The sequence below is a fragment of the Trachymyrmex septentrionalis genome, unplaced genomic scaffold, assembly GCF_001594115.1.
Source record: "Trachymyrmex septentrionalis isolate Tsep2-gDNA-1 unplaced genomic scaffold, Tsep1.0 scaffold8, whole genome shotgun sequence".
In the NCBI taxonomy this organism is placed as follows: domain Eukaryota; kingdom Metazoa; phylum Arthropoda; class Insecta; order Hymenoptera; family Formicidae; genus Trachymyrmex; species Trachymyrmex septentrionalis.
In genome coordinates, this window is record NW_017305987.1 from 2,389,511 (window position 1) to 2,408,330 (window position 18,820).

Genomic DNA, 18,820 nt, shown 5'->3' on the forward strand with positions numbered 1-18,820 from the left:
GTGTACATATATTGTAATATATCACTTTTTCCTTGCTTCAGATAGCCAGAATTTCTAAATCTTGTCGAATGTGCCGATTCCCTCGCTGTCTCGTCAGGGCGTTCTTTTACTAATCTACGATTTTTTTTCTTTTGTTCATATAGCGAAGGAGCTTAAAGTATGTGGCAGCGTGAGGAGCGGCGGCGAGGTGTGCTGTTCAGCCGACATGGAAGTGAGATTGCAGGCACGGGCACGCGACAAACACGAAATGGCCACCAAAGAAGCTCTCCACAGAATGCAGCAGGTCCTCCATACGCGGGGAAACAGGTTCCACAGTGAGTAGCGCTTGTCGATTTCTTCGATAAGGAAAATCACTGCGCGTGGCGATAGGAATATCACGAGCTGCGCCTTTCTTTACCTCTTTTTCTGCCTGGATCGAAGAATTGAATGAATGAAGGAAGGGCAGCGGAGAGAGAACAAAGATTTCCTTTGTTGCTTATTATCGTTGGTCGAAGACATTTTTGAGGGTCCGATTTCATTGCTTTAACTGTTTATCAAGAAGTCGATTTGTTCCAACTTTCCAAAAAGTCAGAGTGCCTAAGAGAGACAACTAGAACTCCGCTCATTTTTTCCAATTTTGAAAAAGTGGAGTCAGCTTTATAGAGGCTTATATTTTGGATATAAGACTTATTATCTTTGATAGAAATCTTTTAGGATAAAGTAGGAAATTAAATTTTATTTTTCATGTTTACGATTAACAAGTGTCCCTTGTGTCCCCGATACAAATCTTAGTGTAAACCGCCCCTTTACTTTCCGCTTGCTTGCCTAACATTTTGTTCGCTTTATCCCGGCGAAACTTTTTAATCGCCTTATTCAAATTCTTTTAATCCACTTATTCGAAAGTAACGCGCAGTGCTCGTACATTCTAGAATCGGAAAGCCAATATTTCATAGTAAGATACTCGAGTTTCCAACAGTTGAAAGAGCGAAAACGGACAAGACTACTCTTCGTTTTGCACGTTCGAAGAAGTCTTTTGAAAGATTGTAATGTTTCTTTCACTTTAAGAACAACGTAAGATTGCAAAATAGGATTGAGTATGCAGGAAGGGAAGGATATTCAGAGATCACTGGAGAAACTTCTGCTGAAAAGAACAAGCGCTTTGTATTGTATATATAAAATGTAAATTTATACAGAAATGCGAAGAATTAAGAAGTAGTAACTAAAACGAATTTTACACAAGTAAAAATAAAGTAAAATCTCTTTCTCTCTCTCTCTCTCTCTCTCTCTTTTCTTGCGGTTGTGTCTTTTTATCTTTGCCGCTCACTTATCATCCTCACAGTTTAATCGATCGGACGTCACTCGGAAGATCACCCTCGGTGAACATCTAGTCAGTGCTCCGGGCTAACTTTTTAACGGATATGCTCGAAACACAATGCTCGATTGAACGCACACACTTGTCTTAAGCGTGGACCTCCGGAGTTAGGCGTAGGGATGAAGAGCGGGGATGAAACGAGATTTCAGGGATAACGGCAGCCACGGTTCAACGCGAAAGTGGATGTTGACGACCTCTCGCTGCGGTTGCGCTCGTCCAATCCGAGAGCTCGACTTGCGAGGTTTTTTTCTAATTAAAGCGGAACCGCGGGCTGCATCGACGAGAGTTTTACAAGAGTTATATGAGGGGGACGCGTGCTCTTGATGCCGATGCACTGTTTTGTGTGCACGCTCGAGGAGGCATCTGCATGCGGGCCATTGTTGAGTGTATCGACTCGGTTGCGTCTTCATATTATAATAATATATGAAGGAAAAAAATAATGATACTTGCAAAATGACATAGGAACTCTTTTTAGGAACTAAAGAGATTTTAGGGGCGCGTTAAATTAAATGAAAGAATTTTTTTTCTTGTAAATGCCACGAGTGACTGTCGTTGAGTTTCATTTACCGTAGAATTTGCGTTTTAAAAAAAACATTATTTGTATGTATATATAATTTGTTTACTTACTCATACATAAATTTTGTTATTTTAACACTAGCAATAAAAAATGTTGAATATCAGTTTAACAAAAAATACTCAAGTAACACGTTCAGATTAATTATATTCGGATATATTAAAAATTCAACACAAAATTTTAACAAGGACTTGTGTGGATCATTTCTAACACAAACAGAAAATATTTTGTACTGTGTAGAAATCGTCCCGAGATCTCACGCAAGAAAAGAATTTATTCACAGAAAGGTTTCTTCGATTTCACACAACGTCATTTCTTTGATTTAAACAATATTTTTTAAATTAAATAAAAAATTTATTTGAGAAGAGAAATTATGTTCAAATAAAAAAATGACGTTTAAATCAAAGAAATTCTTTCTTTAACCATACAGCAAAGAAACATTTTTTTAAATCAAAGATACTTTTCTCTGGTTGTTGTTCAATCTCATTGGTCAAATTGTTCAAATACGATTTGTTAATTCTTTTTTTATTTGAGATCTCAAAGTGATTTCTAGCATTGTGGACACAAAGTTTAAGCTAATGAATGGCGAAAAGTTTGAAACAAAATTTTATGAGTTTTGGTATCCACCAGTATGGCTATAATTATACTATGTTAAATGCACTATTCATAAAAAATTCATGATATTCCGGCAATTATTTAGCATAATTCTGTATTTTTGAGCACCATTTTGTATTAATCACAGAACGGAATTTTCTTGACTGAAATTTATAGTTGGAAATTGCGAAAGCAATTTTGTTGGAAATAGGAAATGAATATTTTTGTTACAAAGATATTAGTTACAAGGAAATATCCCGGCTAACGGAAAAAAAAAGCGAATAGGAATATCCCATATATTTCACCGAATACGTTTGGCAAGGATGAAACTACCGCCACGCTGCAAATAAAAGCGTCCTTATTGATTTGTTATTCGGCGATTTATAGGGAGAATCTGTCATACCTTCGCTCACGTAAATTACGTGGGGGATCATCAGGATATCCGCTGTTTCCTTTGTATTCGTATGCTTCTGACGGTATCTACCTTCCCTAAAGTGTTTCCGCATATTCGCATTTACATACACCTTTTAGATATCCGAATCCTGGGGTCGGGATTCGCCTGAAATTTGATTTGCCCGAGTTTGCACGACGTTTGCTACTACAGACAAATTTAATAACGAAATAGTATACAAGCAAATATAATACATATTCATATCGCGCAATCAGATCGTCATTTATCCATTTTCTTAATTAATAATTTACTTCTAAACTTTATTTTATTGATCTGATTGGAAATGGAACTGAAATATTTAAACGTTAAATACGAAGCGCTCTTACAGTTCCGAGTGTTAAGATGTTGAACTAACATTCATTTAAATTAAAATTAAATTAAATTAATTTATTTCAGAAATATTTATTTTATTCTTATTGGTACATAAAAATTATTTGTATCCGCATAAGAGTTTGTAGTTTCTTCTTGTTTAAAATTAAATGGAAGAAATGATTGTGTAAAAGGTCTGCAAATTTTAAATTTAGCTAGCTACGAAAATAATTATGTAAAACATATTTTAACAGTCCAGTAGTCATCTTGATTGTCCTATATAATTATTTTGATAATCCAAAAATTATTTTCGGATCTGCTAAATTTTTAGACACTTCAGCAAAACCGTTCTGTCCGTTTAGTTATTATTCTATCGGCTAAATTCTAAAACTATTTGCACAGGTAAGAAATTATGCTTTTAAATTGCGTTCTAATATCGGCTTGCCGCTGGTTCGCGTCCTCGTTATATCTTTTGTTAATATCCGTCAAACATCTGTAAGTCCGGGGACATCTATCTTTGTGTACCGCAAACAAATGCGATCTAGATTGCATCTAGAGCACCGTCTGCTTCGGTGCAATTAATAGTTGAATGTTGAATGAGAGTACGCCATCGTAATTAGCGTAGGTAGCGTTAACAATTCGTACAATACGCGAATGCCTTCGGAATGCCTGTGTCGAGGACGATAATTATTCGGGCTCTCTTGAAACCGTTTCGAACATTATCCGTTACCGTGAACGCCAGCTGCGTGCCTCGAAGAGCAACTACTTCGAGCAAGAACTTCTCCGGGGACATTATCGCGTATAATAGAACGCGCGGTCTTTGTACATTTAAATAATCTTACATAATGATATTTCTTCACTCGTTATTTCTTCACTTATCTTACGAAGCGCAATTTTTTTTAGCAAACAAGTATTCGGTGTCTTATTTTATGAAGAATGGTAAGAATCAAGAAATCTTTGGATAAGATAGAAAATGAGATCGCTGTAAAATATTCGACTGCTATTGACTAAAAGTATATTATAATAACTTGGCCACAATTTAATATCAGTCGTGAAAAACCGTAACAACATCGATTAAGATTAGAAATGCATTTCTAAATGCATAAATCATGGCTTTCCACAAGACTTTTTTTGTTATTTGTAGAAAATCAATAAATGTGACAAATCACATTAATTCTTGCAATACAGAATATTCTTAGAACGTTTGTTAAAAAACTACATTGTACTATATATATATGTACAACAAAAGAAAATTTATGACGTTGAAAAATTGACTTGAATTATAAATATGAAAGCAAAAAATAGATAAAAATTTGTTATTAAAAGATTTTTTTTTTTTTAAATAAAGAGAACATTTTCAAGCAACTTTGTATGTATGTATAATAGCGAAAGATGCGTATTAATCTAAAATTATAAATTGTTGTACAAAATATATCTCTTTTTTTCCTAAACTTTGATAATTAAAAGATTAAGAATATTTCGATTTGGGATATATATCCTGCCCTCAAATAAAAACAATATACATACATATCCTGTAGATGTACATTTTGTATAAATAATGGAGGACTCACGTTTCTAGTAAAGGTTGTACGAACTTCTATCTAGCGAAGTGCCGACTAAAGTGGATACCAGGTGCCAAAGTTGGACGGTGGCATCTCAAAGGGGCTTCGGCCATAAAAGCCGACGTGCAGCGGAAAAGATGAAAGACCGACGAGAAGGTGCTGCCTTCGAATAATTTCGTTAACCGGTATCGTTAGACACCGAGGATGCTTCCCAAGTTGGGACATGCCCTAATTTCCGCGCTAATTGCCTGACACCACGGTCTCGCGAGCAAGATCAAAGATATCGATCGAAATTATCATTCTCGCGTAATGGACATTGATTTGGAAAAGGCTTTCAGAAATTATGAAGATTTTAAAATGGAACTTCAATTTCCAATTTACGTGCGCAACTGTGTTGGTCGGAGAAAATGTAGGTTATATTAATTTGTCGACATTAATTCAATTTCACCGAAATATTTCTTTGTAATTAAACATTAATATTTCCGCAGAAAATTTTAAACGATTTCAAATGCGATGATACATTCCCATTTATGATCATAATACATACTTTAATCTTAAATTCGACGTCGAGATTTAATTTCATTCGACATTAATTGTAAAATGTTACATTGTCATAATTCATATATAATTATTTTAACTCGTATGTTGAAAGGTATAATGTGACATTTACGACCTACTATCTTTATCTGTATTTATCTGCATTTATTGTATCAGCGTGTAATCTGTCATGCTGAACGTTTATTCCCGCGACGAGTATAAAGCTGTTAAATAATCTAATAATAAAATTCCGCTGGTACTTTGAATGTCATGTCAGCGTATTGATGTTGAAATATGAGGAAAACTATCATTGACTCAGTTCCGGCCGCAGCTCTCGATGAACAATGCGCAACGCGCCACGGTGCACTTGTAATGCAACGATAAACAGCATTTTTTCACCCCCGATTCGCTGCTATCCACTGTTCTCGCTCACCGACGAATAACCCCCTTATCGTCGCTTCCACCGGGGGAATGTGATTAAAATTCCTTTTAGCGACGAACCCGGCTCCCTTTTCTGTCGCGAGTCCACCGGAGGTGTAAAAAGCACAGACGCCAATCCACGGCGTGAGGGATGGGACGAACGGAGAAGCAGCCAGGACTGTTGGGTATTTGCCGCAAATTCGTTGGGCTTTTAATTCGCAATACGAACCATCCTTTCCCGTTCCACGCTGTCGACGACGACTCGCACCTTGAAATCTCGACTAATTTCCCGTTTCGCGCTCGACCGCGATTTTCCGCTGGGAAGGACGTCAAAGCGCCGGGAAACTCGTCGCAATAAGCGATCCATCTTGGAATTTCTTTCGTGTTACGTCACTTTATTGATTATAGATATAAAGAACAATAAAAGTATGATAATTTTAAATGAGAAATTATATTTATAAAGGAAGCTGTGTGTGATAACACGATGATTAAGAATTATTAAAGTTTTATTTTATGAATTTAATAATTTCGATCAGAAGGATTTCCAAGTTCGAATTTTGAGATAATATTTTTCGCAATAAATGCTTTCAGCGATTTAAGATGCTAATAACATTATTGTCAAATCGATGAGAATTTAACTGTGATTATTTAACTGAGAATTTAACTCTTATTATTCAGCTTCATAATCGCGTTTTAAATCTAGTATAATAAAGCTAAATATATGCAGCTTATACAACTGTAAGGTGCTTAGAATTTACGTGTAAAAATATTATTATACTGAAAAAAATGATAGTTAAATCAAATGGTTTTTGTATTAAATAAATATATATTTACATTTAGCAAATATTAAAACTATTCAAACAAATATTTATCTCAGTGCTAGCAAGCACCAACATCTAGTCTTGACTGAATGTCTGGTTCTTTCTTTGCTTAATTTATAACACACAGCAGTCTAGATTGACTTATTATTATTTATAAGCCGCAATACAAACAGAATTATGACTCGCGTTTCTTATCATTTTCAGGTTTTTTCAAGGAGCTACTGGATGGTAGCAAGAAAGGTTTTCACGAGATGTTCAAGAAGACCTACGGTATCCTTTACGAACAGAACGCGTACGTCTTCACGGACTTTTTCAAGGAGCTGGAGAATTATTACGCGAAGGGAACAGTGAGTACCTTCTCTCTCCCTTTTTCCTCCTCCCTTGGAATTTGATTATCTCGACGTTAAAATGGCGCAACTACGATTTATTTCACTCTTTGCTGAGAATTCCATCTATAAGGGTCGGATCCCGATCAATTTATGTTAGAACAGCGTCTGCGTTGTTCAACCTCTCCTGGTACTCGCGAAAGGGAACACTTCTGAAATAGAGTATTACCGGAAAATTTAGAATTATGGCACCCGTAACGCTGAGCTATTCATTTACTTCTCGTTTGATGTCGCACGAGGTGCCTCCGGTGAAAATTGCAATCGCGCGTTAATTTTCCCGTCTTCTCTCGTCCATCGTCCCTCTTCACTCCTCCTTAGACGCCCAGTGTATTAAGCGCGAATAAATAAGACGGTGAGCTGTGAAGAAAATTTCTGGAGCTGCCAAGCCGTGTCTCGGGATTTAAAGTTTATTATAAGTCGTTTTCTGCGCAATTACGCTCGGCGACACCTTTCTCTTAGAATATTATCAAGCGAGATACGTAAGGAAATACGAGATAGACTAAGAGATGTAAAGTTTGCAATATATCCTTCGAAGATATCGCGAGCACATAGGTAGTTGAGACAACTACTCGAAGAGCGGTAATCTCTTTCTAATTTGAAACGAGCAACGTGGTAAAGGCGATGCTGCTTCCTGTAATTCGACAGATGTCACGGTATCTGAATCTTCTCTCAAAGGGAAAAATTTATTCCCCTTTCCTGATTGGGATATCCCAAGTTATCCTTCTCAATATTGATCCATAGAACATAACGACATGATGCTATACGTTATATTTCATTTAACTTTTCTTACAGCAGCGTCGCGACAAAGATATCACAAAATTATTATCAAGATTATTTAGAAAAGAAAGAAACGTATTTTTTTATAGTAAAGAGATTTAATATCGCTTAATTCTTTGTGAATGGGCGGCCTTATTTGGATTTACTCCCTTTAATTTTATAAAGCATTCGCTCGATTTTTATGAAACTTGATAGTGGAGTAGTTTAATAATATTATTTTATTCGAATTCGAGGTTAAAAATAAAAAATTTTTAATTGAGAATTTAATATGACTGACAGAAATTTTTTTAAATTATCTGATTATCATACGTAAAACCTGATTTTAATTATGATATAAAAAAAATCTAGTTTTTAGTTTTCCTTTATGTGAAATTCATCAGTGCTGCGCAAACAGTTAATAGTATTGATTTCTAAACTCTGATTATGAGCTCTAATACTAAATTTTTCTTCATTAAAAGTTACTATTATTGGAGACTATTATAATTTTGAATTTCGATATTTTTAGACATTCAAATTCAACGATACCAAGACATTTCTAAAATCAAATTTTATAATAATCAGATTATTCCTCGGATTATTCTTTTAAAATTGAAATTTTAAAATTCCGAGGACAGTATTGAATTGGGCGACTCTGAAAACTTTTAGAAACGAGATTTTCTTTAAATTTCTTTGTTAGAAAACTCTCGCTCTCAAAGAATTAATTATCACTTTTTTTACTTAAGAATTAAGAAAAGTTTTACGAAGAAAAAGAATTTCGAAAAGAAGAAGAGAGGACTTTTTTCATAGAAAGAAATTAAACATTTTGAAATTAAATATTTTTATGAGTTTATTTTTAAAATAGCCCAAGAAAATTAATACGTTATTATCGACCCCTGAATTCTTCGAGGAACATCATTTCGAGTGATCGGAGGATAATCGTGTGACGTGAGTTGACTTTCAGCTCCTCCCTTTAACGCTTTAAACTTCTATTGGAGTCACGGCGGGAGCAATCCTTTGTCCACGATGTCCGGTCCGCACTCCTGAAGCTCGAAAGTTGGGAGAGGATAGAATCGCGTGCGAAGGCGGATTTAATCAATGTGCTTTTGACATCGCCAGCATTGTCCCGGGTAAAGGGACCCGCAACCACCAAAGCGAAAATATCCCGTCACCGGAAGGGTCCCGTATGCGTCCTTCGTGTACATATCTACCTATCTATCGAACGGCTTCTGCAATTACACCGCGACCTATTGAATTTATCCGAGCCTGCCATCCCTCTTTAATCGCGGCCGCTTTGGACTGCTCCGGGATGGAATTTAATTTTACTTCGAAACACGATCGCGCTCGGTTATTCTGTTTCGCAGATGCGTATTATTAAGCAGACGAACGAAGGAAGAATTCGAGATAAGCATGAGATGTAATAAAGTCCCGATCTCAAGAAGGTGAAGAAGGTGCAATCCACCTCCCACAGAGTGTGATGCAACATCGAGCAGCGATGTAACAGATAAAAGTAAGACGCGGAAATATGAAGAAATGACAAAATTCGTATCTGTGGTGCATAGACACGAATAGAAAGAATTGTGTGAAAAGCGGAATTTATTCTTCGATATCACACTATAAGTATAGCACACACTTGGAAATATTCAATCCATTTGATTGTTTTTATATATATGTAACTTTTATAAAAATGAATATATTATAAACTTTTTTCTTTAATCGAAACATCAGACATTAACATATTCCGTACACGGGAAGATGATTTTGCTAAAATACATAAAAATTCAATTAGATATACCTAGATTTGAAAATAAAATTTTCGATTATCAAAATAATTATGTAGGACGTTTAAACTGATTGCTAGAATGTCAAAACTTTTTGCTCGTTATGCTTGAATTTCTTGTAAGATCAGTTTGATGATTTAACAAAATTAGATTGTTAAATTTAGGGTAACTGTCCCTTATAATGTATCTTTTAACCAATTTGCTTATTACTGAATTAATTATTAAATATTGTAGCTTTAATTTTATCTGCTTGCAATTAATATCGTTTTTTCAACTACTTCTTTTTCTTATAATATTTCTCTAATCAAAAAATGTTAATACTTTATAATGCTTTTGACAGATAATAGAAAACATATTTTTCTCTATTAGTGAGTTCTCTAAGCGGCGATAGCCCTATTAATGTGCCCCCAATTTGTGTGCCTATCCACACTTGACTCATTTTAACATATTTTACTAAAACAGGTAATAAATTAAAGCTAATTGTTTATGTTAATATTACATAAATCATTATTTCACACACACACACACACAATTATATTTATTTCAAAGTACACTCATAACACAACGTTCTCAGATCCAATACAGAACACATTAATAGGGACAAGCTTAAAATCTTGCGGTATGTATTACTCTGGATTCACATAAATTCCTCGTATCTCTCTCTCTCTCTCTCTCTCTCTCTCTCTCTCTCTCTCTCTCTCTCTTTTAAGAAAAATATTTAAAATACTTTAATACTGAAAAAATAAAATCTTATCTTCGGTATCTCGTGTGAATACATTAATAATTTAACTTAACAAGAAAAAAAATATTTTGTTCTTATTTATTCGTGCTAGTTTTCTTTATGACTTATCGAAATACAAAAGCACACTAATAGGAACACAGTAATTGGGACAGTTACCCTAGCTAAATTTTAAGATATTTTAGCTTAAATAGTTCTTTTCCTATGCCAATTTTAAGTGACCTGACCAAGCCGCGTCACCAATTGTCATTTAAAATTGGCATGCGCCACTTAAAATTTAAATATTATATTGAGAAGGAATTTGATTGAAAATGAACAAATCAGATAATATCAATTAAAATTCAGATTATTTCAACTAGATTTAAATAGTAAAGTTTCTAATTAAATCTGCTAAAATTCTAATTGATAACCAGAATACTGATTGATTTAATCAGAATCTTCTGGTTTGCTCATTTTCAATTAAACATTTTTCTCAGTATAGATATGGCATTTTTGTTCGCGTTTGTCATATATGTGTTAAATAACATTTCATAATAGTTTAAAATATTTCAAAAGTTATTATAAAGAAGAAGACTTAATGTAGCAAATTATTTTACATTACTATTTTTTTATATACATAGTTAAAATTATTATTTTTATATAGTCAAACGGTTTGAATGAAAAGTTCAGCGTGGGTCACCACGGATTATAAGAAATATAACGAATAGCAAGCAATTATATGTATCTTTATTAATAAAAAAAGTTATAAATGATGAAAAAAGCAATGAAAAAGCATTGGGCAAAGAAAGCCAGGTATCATACTCAGAACGACACCGAAGAGTTAAAAAAGAATATTGCGTCGTTCCTTCAAACTCCGGATGGCTATCAAATAGATGCAAACGGAAGGATATTAAGAAAGCAACCGGACTATCGGACTACAGTCCCGTAAGAGATAAAAGAACTGAAATGGACTTCTCGGGATTCCACGCATTCAATACTTGCGCTGTAGGGTTGAAAATAGCTTCTGGCTGGAAGAGACGTAGGTGACAGATACACGGTCGTACAATTCGTCACGCGGTGTCAAAAGGAAGAGAGACGTAGGTGGAAGAGGAGAAGGAAAACGACGATCGAGACGATGCTTTGTCGATTGTCATTCAAATCGCCTCTCGAATTATTCACCGGCGCCGTTTCAAACCTGTTCCGCATACAGAAGGCGAGATGCCCGATCGCGTGAATGCATTATCGTTGCAACGCTGCTGTCACTAATTTTATCGCGAATATTAACCTGTCGCATTACACGAATCGCACATCGTTTTCAATGCTTCCAAGATCAAAGCTGCGGAAGGAAAGCAGCGTTTAGACTTTTCATTAATTTGTTGCAACACATCGTAGTAGAGTCAATTAGAATTAATTAGAATTTATTGTTTTTTTTTTTTTAGGATTTATTATAACAGAGTTAAATAAAAGTATTAAACTCGCGTATTGATGTAATAAAAACTGCTTTAATTATGTCATTGTGAGTACACATATATATTTGTCTGTGTCTGCGTGTCTACGTACAATATTAATCGTACAATACTGATACATTCCTGTTTATGATCAAGAATTACTGTGTAATTAAATCAACGAAAGAGTAATACCTGTAAAAGCGAACACAAGTTGTTCAGGTGTAATAATTTTTTTTTTATAAAAATAAGATATATAAACGTTTCGATCCTCGTTTTGAGTCCCCTTCAGTATACAAAATATGTCTTAAAGCTAATAAATAAAATATACGCAACTTTATAAATTAACCTTACTTTATGTAATTAAATGTAATCAAATATTATTCGTACATTTCAGGTGGATCTTAACGATGCTATGGATAATTTCTTCAACACCCTTTATCAGAAGATGTTCACCGTGCTCAACAGTCAGTACAACTTCGACAATAAGTATCTGGAGTGCGTGGGCGAACACATGAAGGAGATGCGACCGTTCGGGGACGTGCCACAGAAATTGGGCGTGCAAATTAAACGGTCGTTCGTAGCCACGAGAGCATTCAGCCAAGCTTTGACCGTCGCTTCGAATGTGTTGAAAAATATGCAATCGGTAAAAAAAAATATATACCATGGAAACGTATCCAAATTGATATAACTTGATTTAATGCTTGTTGCACGCGGTATGAATCTAATCGATTCAAATATTCGTTATAATAAAAATTGAAGTTTGGATTTCAATTTAGGAAAAATGTAGTTTTGCAATTTTTGTTGTTTTTATAGATATATTTATGAGAAAGAAAAAGTCTCTTTGTCTCTATTTTACATTCGTTTGAAGAAGCTAAAAAATTATGAAATTGTAATTTATAAAATATTTAAAGCGTAGTACAAAAATTCATAGAGAATTTATCTATTTCACTTTAGTTTTTCCATTCCTTTTTTACTCTGTTCCATTCGGATTCTCTTCGCTTGGTTCTATCCTATTTCTTCAAATCTCTTCGCATGTTTATGGCTATTACGCCATCGTTCTGCAACCGCAATCGTGCATAGCTTATCTAAAATGAACTCTTTGTTGGCCGTAGCTGAGCAAACCATCGGCGGATTGCGCAGCTGCCTTGACTAGGATGACAGCTTGTCCGGCCTGCAGCGGTATATCGGACAATGTACTGGCGTGTGGCGATATGTGTGCCAACGTGATGAAGGGTTGCTTGGCGCAATACGCGGCCCTCGACACTGACTGGAATCAATTCGTTGGTAAGCAATTTCTCCCCTTCCCTTCTCTCTCTTGTTCTCGTTCGAATATCGGCTATTATATTTCCGAAAGAATACGGATCACATCGACGCGCACAATCTGTTGTTGAAAGTCTTCGGAAGTTACGCGAGATTTTTTACTCAAGGAAATGAATTGCATTTCGCTTGAATTGCCGTAGCTACGAACAGCGAATCTTTGATTAAAAAATATTTCAAAAACAAAGCAATAACAATATTAACATTAATATTTAATATTTTTCTGATTTAAAATATTTCATAAAAGTTACGAAAATAGAAGAAATCGTTTCTCATAAGCCACATTTTGCACAAAAATTTTTTTTTAAGAACGATCTTGAGTTTTAATTCGCTTTTCAATTTCCGAATGTAGAGGCTGTGGACAAGATCGCCGATCGATTACTCGGACCGTTCAACATCGAAGTACTGGTGCGTCCGATCAACCTGAAGATCTCCGAAGCGATCATGAACTTCCAGGAAAGTAGTCAAGACGTGTCGCAACGCGTATTTACCGGTTGCGGTCGGCCGATGCTGGGCAGACGTAAACGTAGAGACAATCGAGAACTAGAAATGGAAACCCTGAACTTTGACCAGGAAACCTCACCGGAGGATGACTCCGCTACAAGCTTGGAGAAGCTAGTGAAAGAAATACGTCAGCGAGTGCGTGATTCCCGACAATTCTGGGTCTATTTGCCATACCGGATGTGCAACGATGGTCTGGTTGTGCCACCCAGTAATACGAAAGAATGTTGGAACGGCACACACGTAGACAAGTAAGAGAGAATCAAATTTTATTTGTAATCAATTCTATTTGTTGGTATTCAGTTATAAGAAATTCATTTGCTGCGCTGAAAAAAAGAGTCTATATTAATTAGAATTTCTGGTGATTGTTAAGAAGAGAAATTGTAAACCGAGTCCCCTTCTTGGCAATTTGTACGCTGAAGTGAATAAATTCTGTACTATTCTAGAATTCTGTTGGTTGAAAATGGGTTAATCAAAATTTTCTGATTGAATCCATTTATAATTCTAGTTAAGATAACTGAATAGAATTCTAATGTGATCAGAATATTCTCAGTTCGTCTACTTTTAATCCGAAATTTTTCTCTGTATAGATAAATTAATAATTCAATTTTCTGCATACATGTTTTGAATGCGCAATAACGTTGTCTTTTGTATATTATATCGCATAGTAAATCGATATACGACATACATCTGTTCGTATTGTTTTAGGTATATATATCCGGTGTCGTCCGATGGCGAGTCTCAGACGATGAATCCGGAGGTTCGAAGTATAGGATCAAGACCAACTATCGTGAGGGATCAAGTTTTCGCGCTGACCACCATCACGAACAGGTTGAAATTGGCATTTAACGGACAGGACGTTGATTGGATCGATACTGGTGATTATCTGGCGGTTATCAATAACACATAATAATTCTCTCTGATACTAATAATATCCTTTGTATCATCGATAATAACTACTTCTACAATTTTACAGACGAAACGTGGTATGGCTCCGGTAGTGGTTCGGGCGACGGTGCGTTTACTGATGACGAGGATGGCTTCAACGAAGGCTCTGGTTACGAGGGCCCACACGCGGAAGCGGAGCCAGAACCACCGAAGCAGCCGCCGCCACCGGTCGTTCACGAGGTTGAGACACCGCCGCGAGTGGACATTGAACCGCATCAGGGCACTAGTACGACTAGCACGGGCACGAGCAACAACCAGACTATCTCCGTGAACAGCGGAGAAGACAACAGGCCGAAGATGTCGCTATTCAGGGCGCTGACGACGTATCTGATGCCGATAGTGGTGATGTGGTTCGGCGGTTGCTTCAACGATTTGCTGTGATCGTGTGAATTTTGCGAACATAACGCTGTGTAAATATTACTCGATTGCGAATCGCGATCCTTATAGCGACGAACGAAGGAAGGAGGATTACTCGATGGACTTGGATCGTTCCGTGAATTTTGCGGATTTCCGCAAAGACGCCTCGAGAAGTTGGCGAGGATATTCTCGTGAACGGCGTCTTGCGATCCATTCCTCGAACCCCTCCATTTCAGCACTCGTTAAATCGATTGCGTGCATTAAGTCGATTTAGCGAGTACTGAAGTCACCTTAGTTGATCGACCTAGCGAGTACATGGATATTCGTGGCCATAACTACTCGATCTTGCCATAAATGAGCAAGAGCGCGAGAAATCGTACGAGAGATTCGTTATCCGCTGCTATTTGAACGGGAGATTGTAGACACTTGACGAAACCTCATATTTCATGAGAAACTCTTGCAACAGTAGCTTTCCTAGAAACAGAAAAGCCGCTTGAATTTCGACTGTTATTTAGAACTAAGAAAATAGTTCTATGATCGCCGAGCTGAATTTCAATAAATATCTGGGAGCGATTTCACTTTCCTTCTCCTTTTGCTCTCTCGAAATGAATCACGCAGGTATATTCATTCATCGTTCGTGACGTGCGTGATCATTTCGCAGGGAAATTTCTTTCGGAGTACATAAGCGTATTCCACGAACTCTTTTAAATCGGTACGAGACTGCTATTGAAATTTCTATTTCCGAGAGAAGTGTCGGGAAGGAATTTTTACGTTGGATAGACATTATGAGTGTAATACTGTTGTATAGTACGCTGTTACGGATCATTGCGCCATTTATGAGAACCTTTCCGAATTTTAGATGTATCGTTAACGTTATATCAGACTCTTACTGCCAATTGTCGAGTTTTTACCTAAGTAGATTACCGGTAGTAGGATAACAACGTGTTCCAGTCTGGACCGAATCTTTCCGAATTACGAGATACGCGGTCGAGCTTATTCTACTGCCGGCTGAAAATATGAATTTGAAGAAGTAAATTATCGCGAGCAAATACACTACTGCGACGGAAATGTAGCTCATTCCAATCGGATTGAAATCTCTTTCCGAATTTTAGATACACTCTCTTATAAAAATATTACTGCCAACTCTCCGAAGATATCCGAAAATTTATTCGTCCTTTTTATCCGAATATTTAATGCAATACCGCAAAATTATTCTAGTTCGTTCATTTTTTTGCCATGCATCGTTTGATAAGCGGCCAAAGATGGCATCGTCGATCAGACGATCAATGGCGTGATTGCTGCATTGCGTGTACATGTCGATGGTGCATCGCGATGATTTTGTTATGTGCAAATTCGAAACAATTGTACGAAGAGAGAGAGAGAGAGAGAGAGAGAGAGAGAGAGAGAGAGATAGAGAGATGTTAATTACACAAACCCGAAATACGTAAGATGGACCGAACAGAGTATACGAGTGGAAACGGGACTGAATATTTATTAAATGTTTATCATGAGTAACTCGGGATCTTATGATATGAATTCCGAGTGCGCAGTAGAAGGCACGAACAATCAGGATCTTTGTCCCCGTGACGTTTCATTGTCGCGGATGGATTTGTAGATAACCGCAGTCCCGTACGTTAACTAAAATTGAAGGTTTTAATGTGTAACTAACTGCGCGTTAAGCGTTAAATGCATTTTACGCATTATTCTAATGATGTTATATTATTATTTTTTTATAATCGTCAAATGCCGCGAGGGGATCGCAAAGTACGGGATCGGATGGTAAGTCCATAATTCCGGACAAGGGTTTAACTTGGCTCACGTTATATGCGAGATTTAACGAAGAGTGTTCTTGAGCTTGGTTTCGCTGACAGCGAATACGATCCTTTTGGTGCAACATGTAACGCGATACAATCAAATGGAAATAACAATTAACGAGTAATAATGGCCTGAGCGAGTACCAGAGGGAGTTAAGTTATCGCGAAACCGAGCCGTAGTACTGTAATATTAATCTGCGGTAGAATTAATAGCATGGAAGATGAAGAACATTCGTTACGGCGTAAGGTGTAAATAAGGATAGTGGCGATAAGGATAAGGAGAGTGTGATAAGAATGCAACGTGACGCTTACGCTTTCGGCGTTTAAAATGAAGCATATTGTGTATGAGTCAGACTTTATACGACGAAAGAGGAAAGAGGAAGAAAGACTGTGAAAAGACTATAGGAAGAATACAGTTATAAGGGAACAAAATCAGTTGGTTCTCCAATTGCGTGGATTCCGCGTTTGTCGAACACATTATGAGTCATCGAACGAAATAATGGTACAAGTCAGTAATATAACGGATTAATAATTTCGTATTCTTAGTCAGACTAGTTCCAGTTTAATGAAATTAATGCACAACAAATATATCAGGCTCAATTAAATAGCTTGCAATTTATTTCGACATAAAATTTGTAATTTGTTTCTTTATGTAGATTTCGTAATACAGATGTGTAGATTTCATGTAACATTTTACATTTAAGTATTTTTTAGACAGTCTTTTTTGTTCCGCAAAAATATGACTTATATCATTATGCTCAACGGCTTGTTTATCCGCCACTTTGCCGTTCGCGTAGGAATTATTAATTTGGAGGTAATCGAGTGTCGAAGTGATGTGAGAGAATGGCGGTCGGAACGGCGGACTCCTGTGATAAGAATCAAATAGATCGAGCATTATATGACCGCCCTCCGCACATCTGCATTTTTTTTATGGCTCGCTATTGAAAGGTGAAGATTACGCGGGACATTATTAAGAAAAAAAATCTAGTGAAATATTATAATAGAATATCACGGATAAAACTAATTATTTGTAATTATATATATATTGTAATATTATTTTTATTTTTATTATTATATATTATATATATATATATGAAATGAAATTAATATAAAAAAATTGTAACGCTCCGTGATTTGAGAGTATTTTGCGCGTTTTAAAAATCCCACGTGTAAGATGCGAATCTCGATATCGTTATTTCCCAGCGATATATAATTATTTACGCGAAGACACAAATACATACATATTTTCACTCACGCAGATACACATACATAGGCACACGTACATAGGCATTTGTATGCTGATGTAATATTATGATATTTTTAATCCTTGCCAAATTATCTCGAGAAGAACGTTGCGCACACTTTTATACATATATGGTGTGTGTATATATATATATATATATATATATATATATATATATATATAATATATGTATGTATGTACGTATCGTATACATATAACATATTATTCTTTTTCTTCCTATTTTTTTTTATTTCTATCCTTTTTTATTTTAGAAGACAGCGCATCGTGCGGCGATGCAAGGGTATCGAGGAACAGGAAACAGGGTGTTTATCTGCAAAAGCTTTATTAACAGTTGATGCATTTGTAGAAAAAAAGAGAGACGAGAGACGGATCGATGAGTGAGTCCTGAATATTTCTCGTTCCAAACGATTTCTCTCTCTCCGTCTTCAAGTCGCGATTTAAGGAATCGGAATGTTCCCATATTCGAAGATTTAGAAGGAATATCTTGCTTAAGATTATTAAATATACATCTAATCTATGTTTCTATTAACGTAGATTAACTTCAATCTCGGCTCAACTTATTTATTATCTTTTCTAGTTCTGAGGATTAGAAAAGGATGAAGAATAAGTTGAACTGAAATTAAAGTTGATCTATATTGGTGAAAAACGGGCTTAAAAGCAAGATGTTCAATTTCGCAGAAACAAATCCTTGCCAATCGCAATTTAATTCATGTGTTTTCTCTCTCTCTCTATAAGAGATCTCCTCTACCGAGCTTTACTCTTCTCCGTTGAAGAGGACTCCGGGTCCGCTTGTCGAAAGTAGATTAAAATGTTAGAAGGGGATGAGAGATACGTTCGCGAGCGCACTATTTTTTTATTTTTCTCCTTCGAAACGAAGCTATCCTCGAATAACAAAAGAAGAAAGAAAAAAAAAA

At 36.0% G+C, this 18,820-nt stretch overlaps 1 protein-coding gene across 1 annotated transcript in view; it reads left to right on the forward strand.

The window, feature by feature from the left end:
* LOC108754566 (glypican-6) overlaps positions 1-17,650 on the forward strand; it is a 185,655-nt gene extending 168,005 nt beyond the window's left edge. Inside the window, exons 2-8 of the mRNA XM_018496985.1 lie at positions 144-314; positions 6,824-6,966; positions 12,100-12,348; positions 12,818-12,989; positions 13,375-13,774; positions 14,232-14,401; positions 14,500-17,650. Of these exons, the coding sequence (XP_018352487.1) occupies positions 144-314; positions 6,824-6,966; positions 12,100-12,348; positions 12,818-12,989; positions 13,375-13,774; positions 14,232-14,401; positions 14,500-14,852 (1,658 nt within the window). The 3' untranslated portion in view covers positions 14,853-17,650. The remainder of the gene's footprint in view (positions 1-143; positions 315-6,823; positions 6,967-12,099; positions 12,349-12,817; positions 12,990-13,374; positions 13,775-14,231; positions 14,402-14,499) is intronic.
* The last annotated feature ends 1,170 nt before the right edge of the window (positions 17,651-18,820 follow it).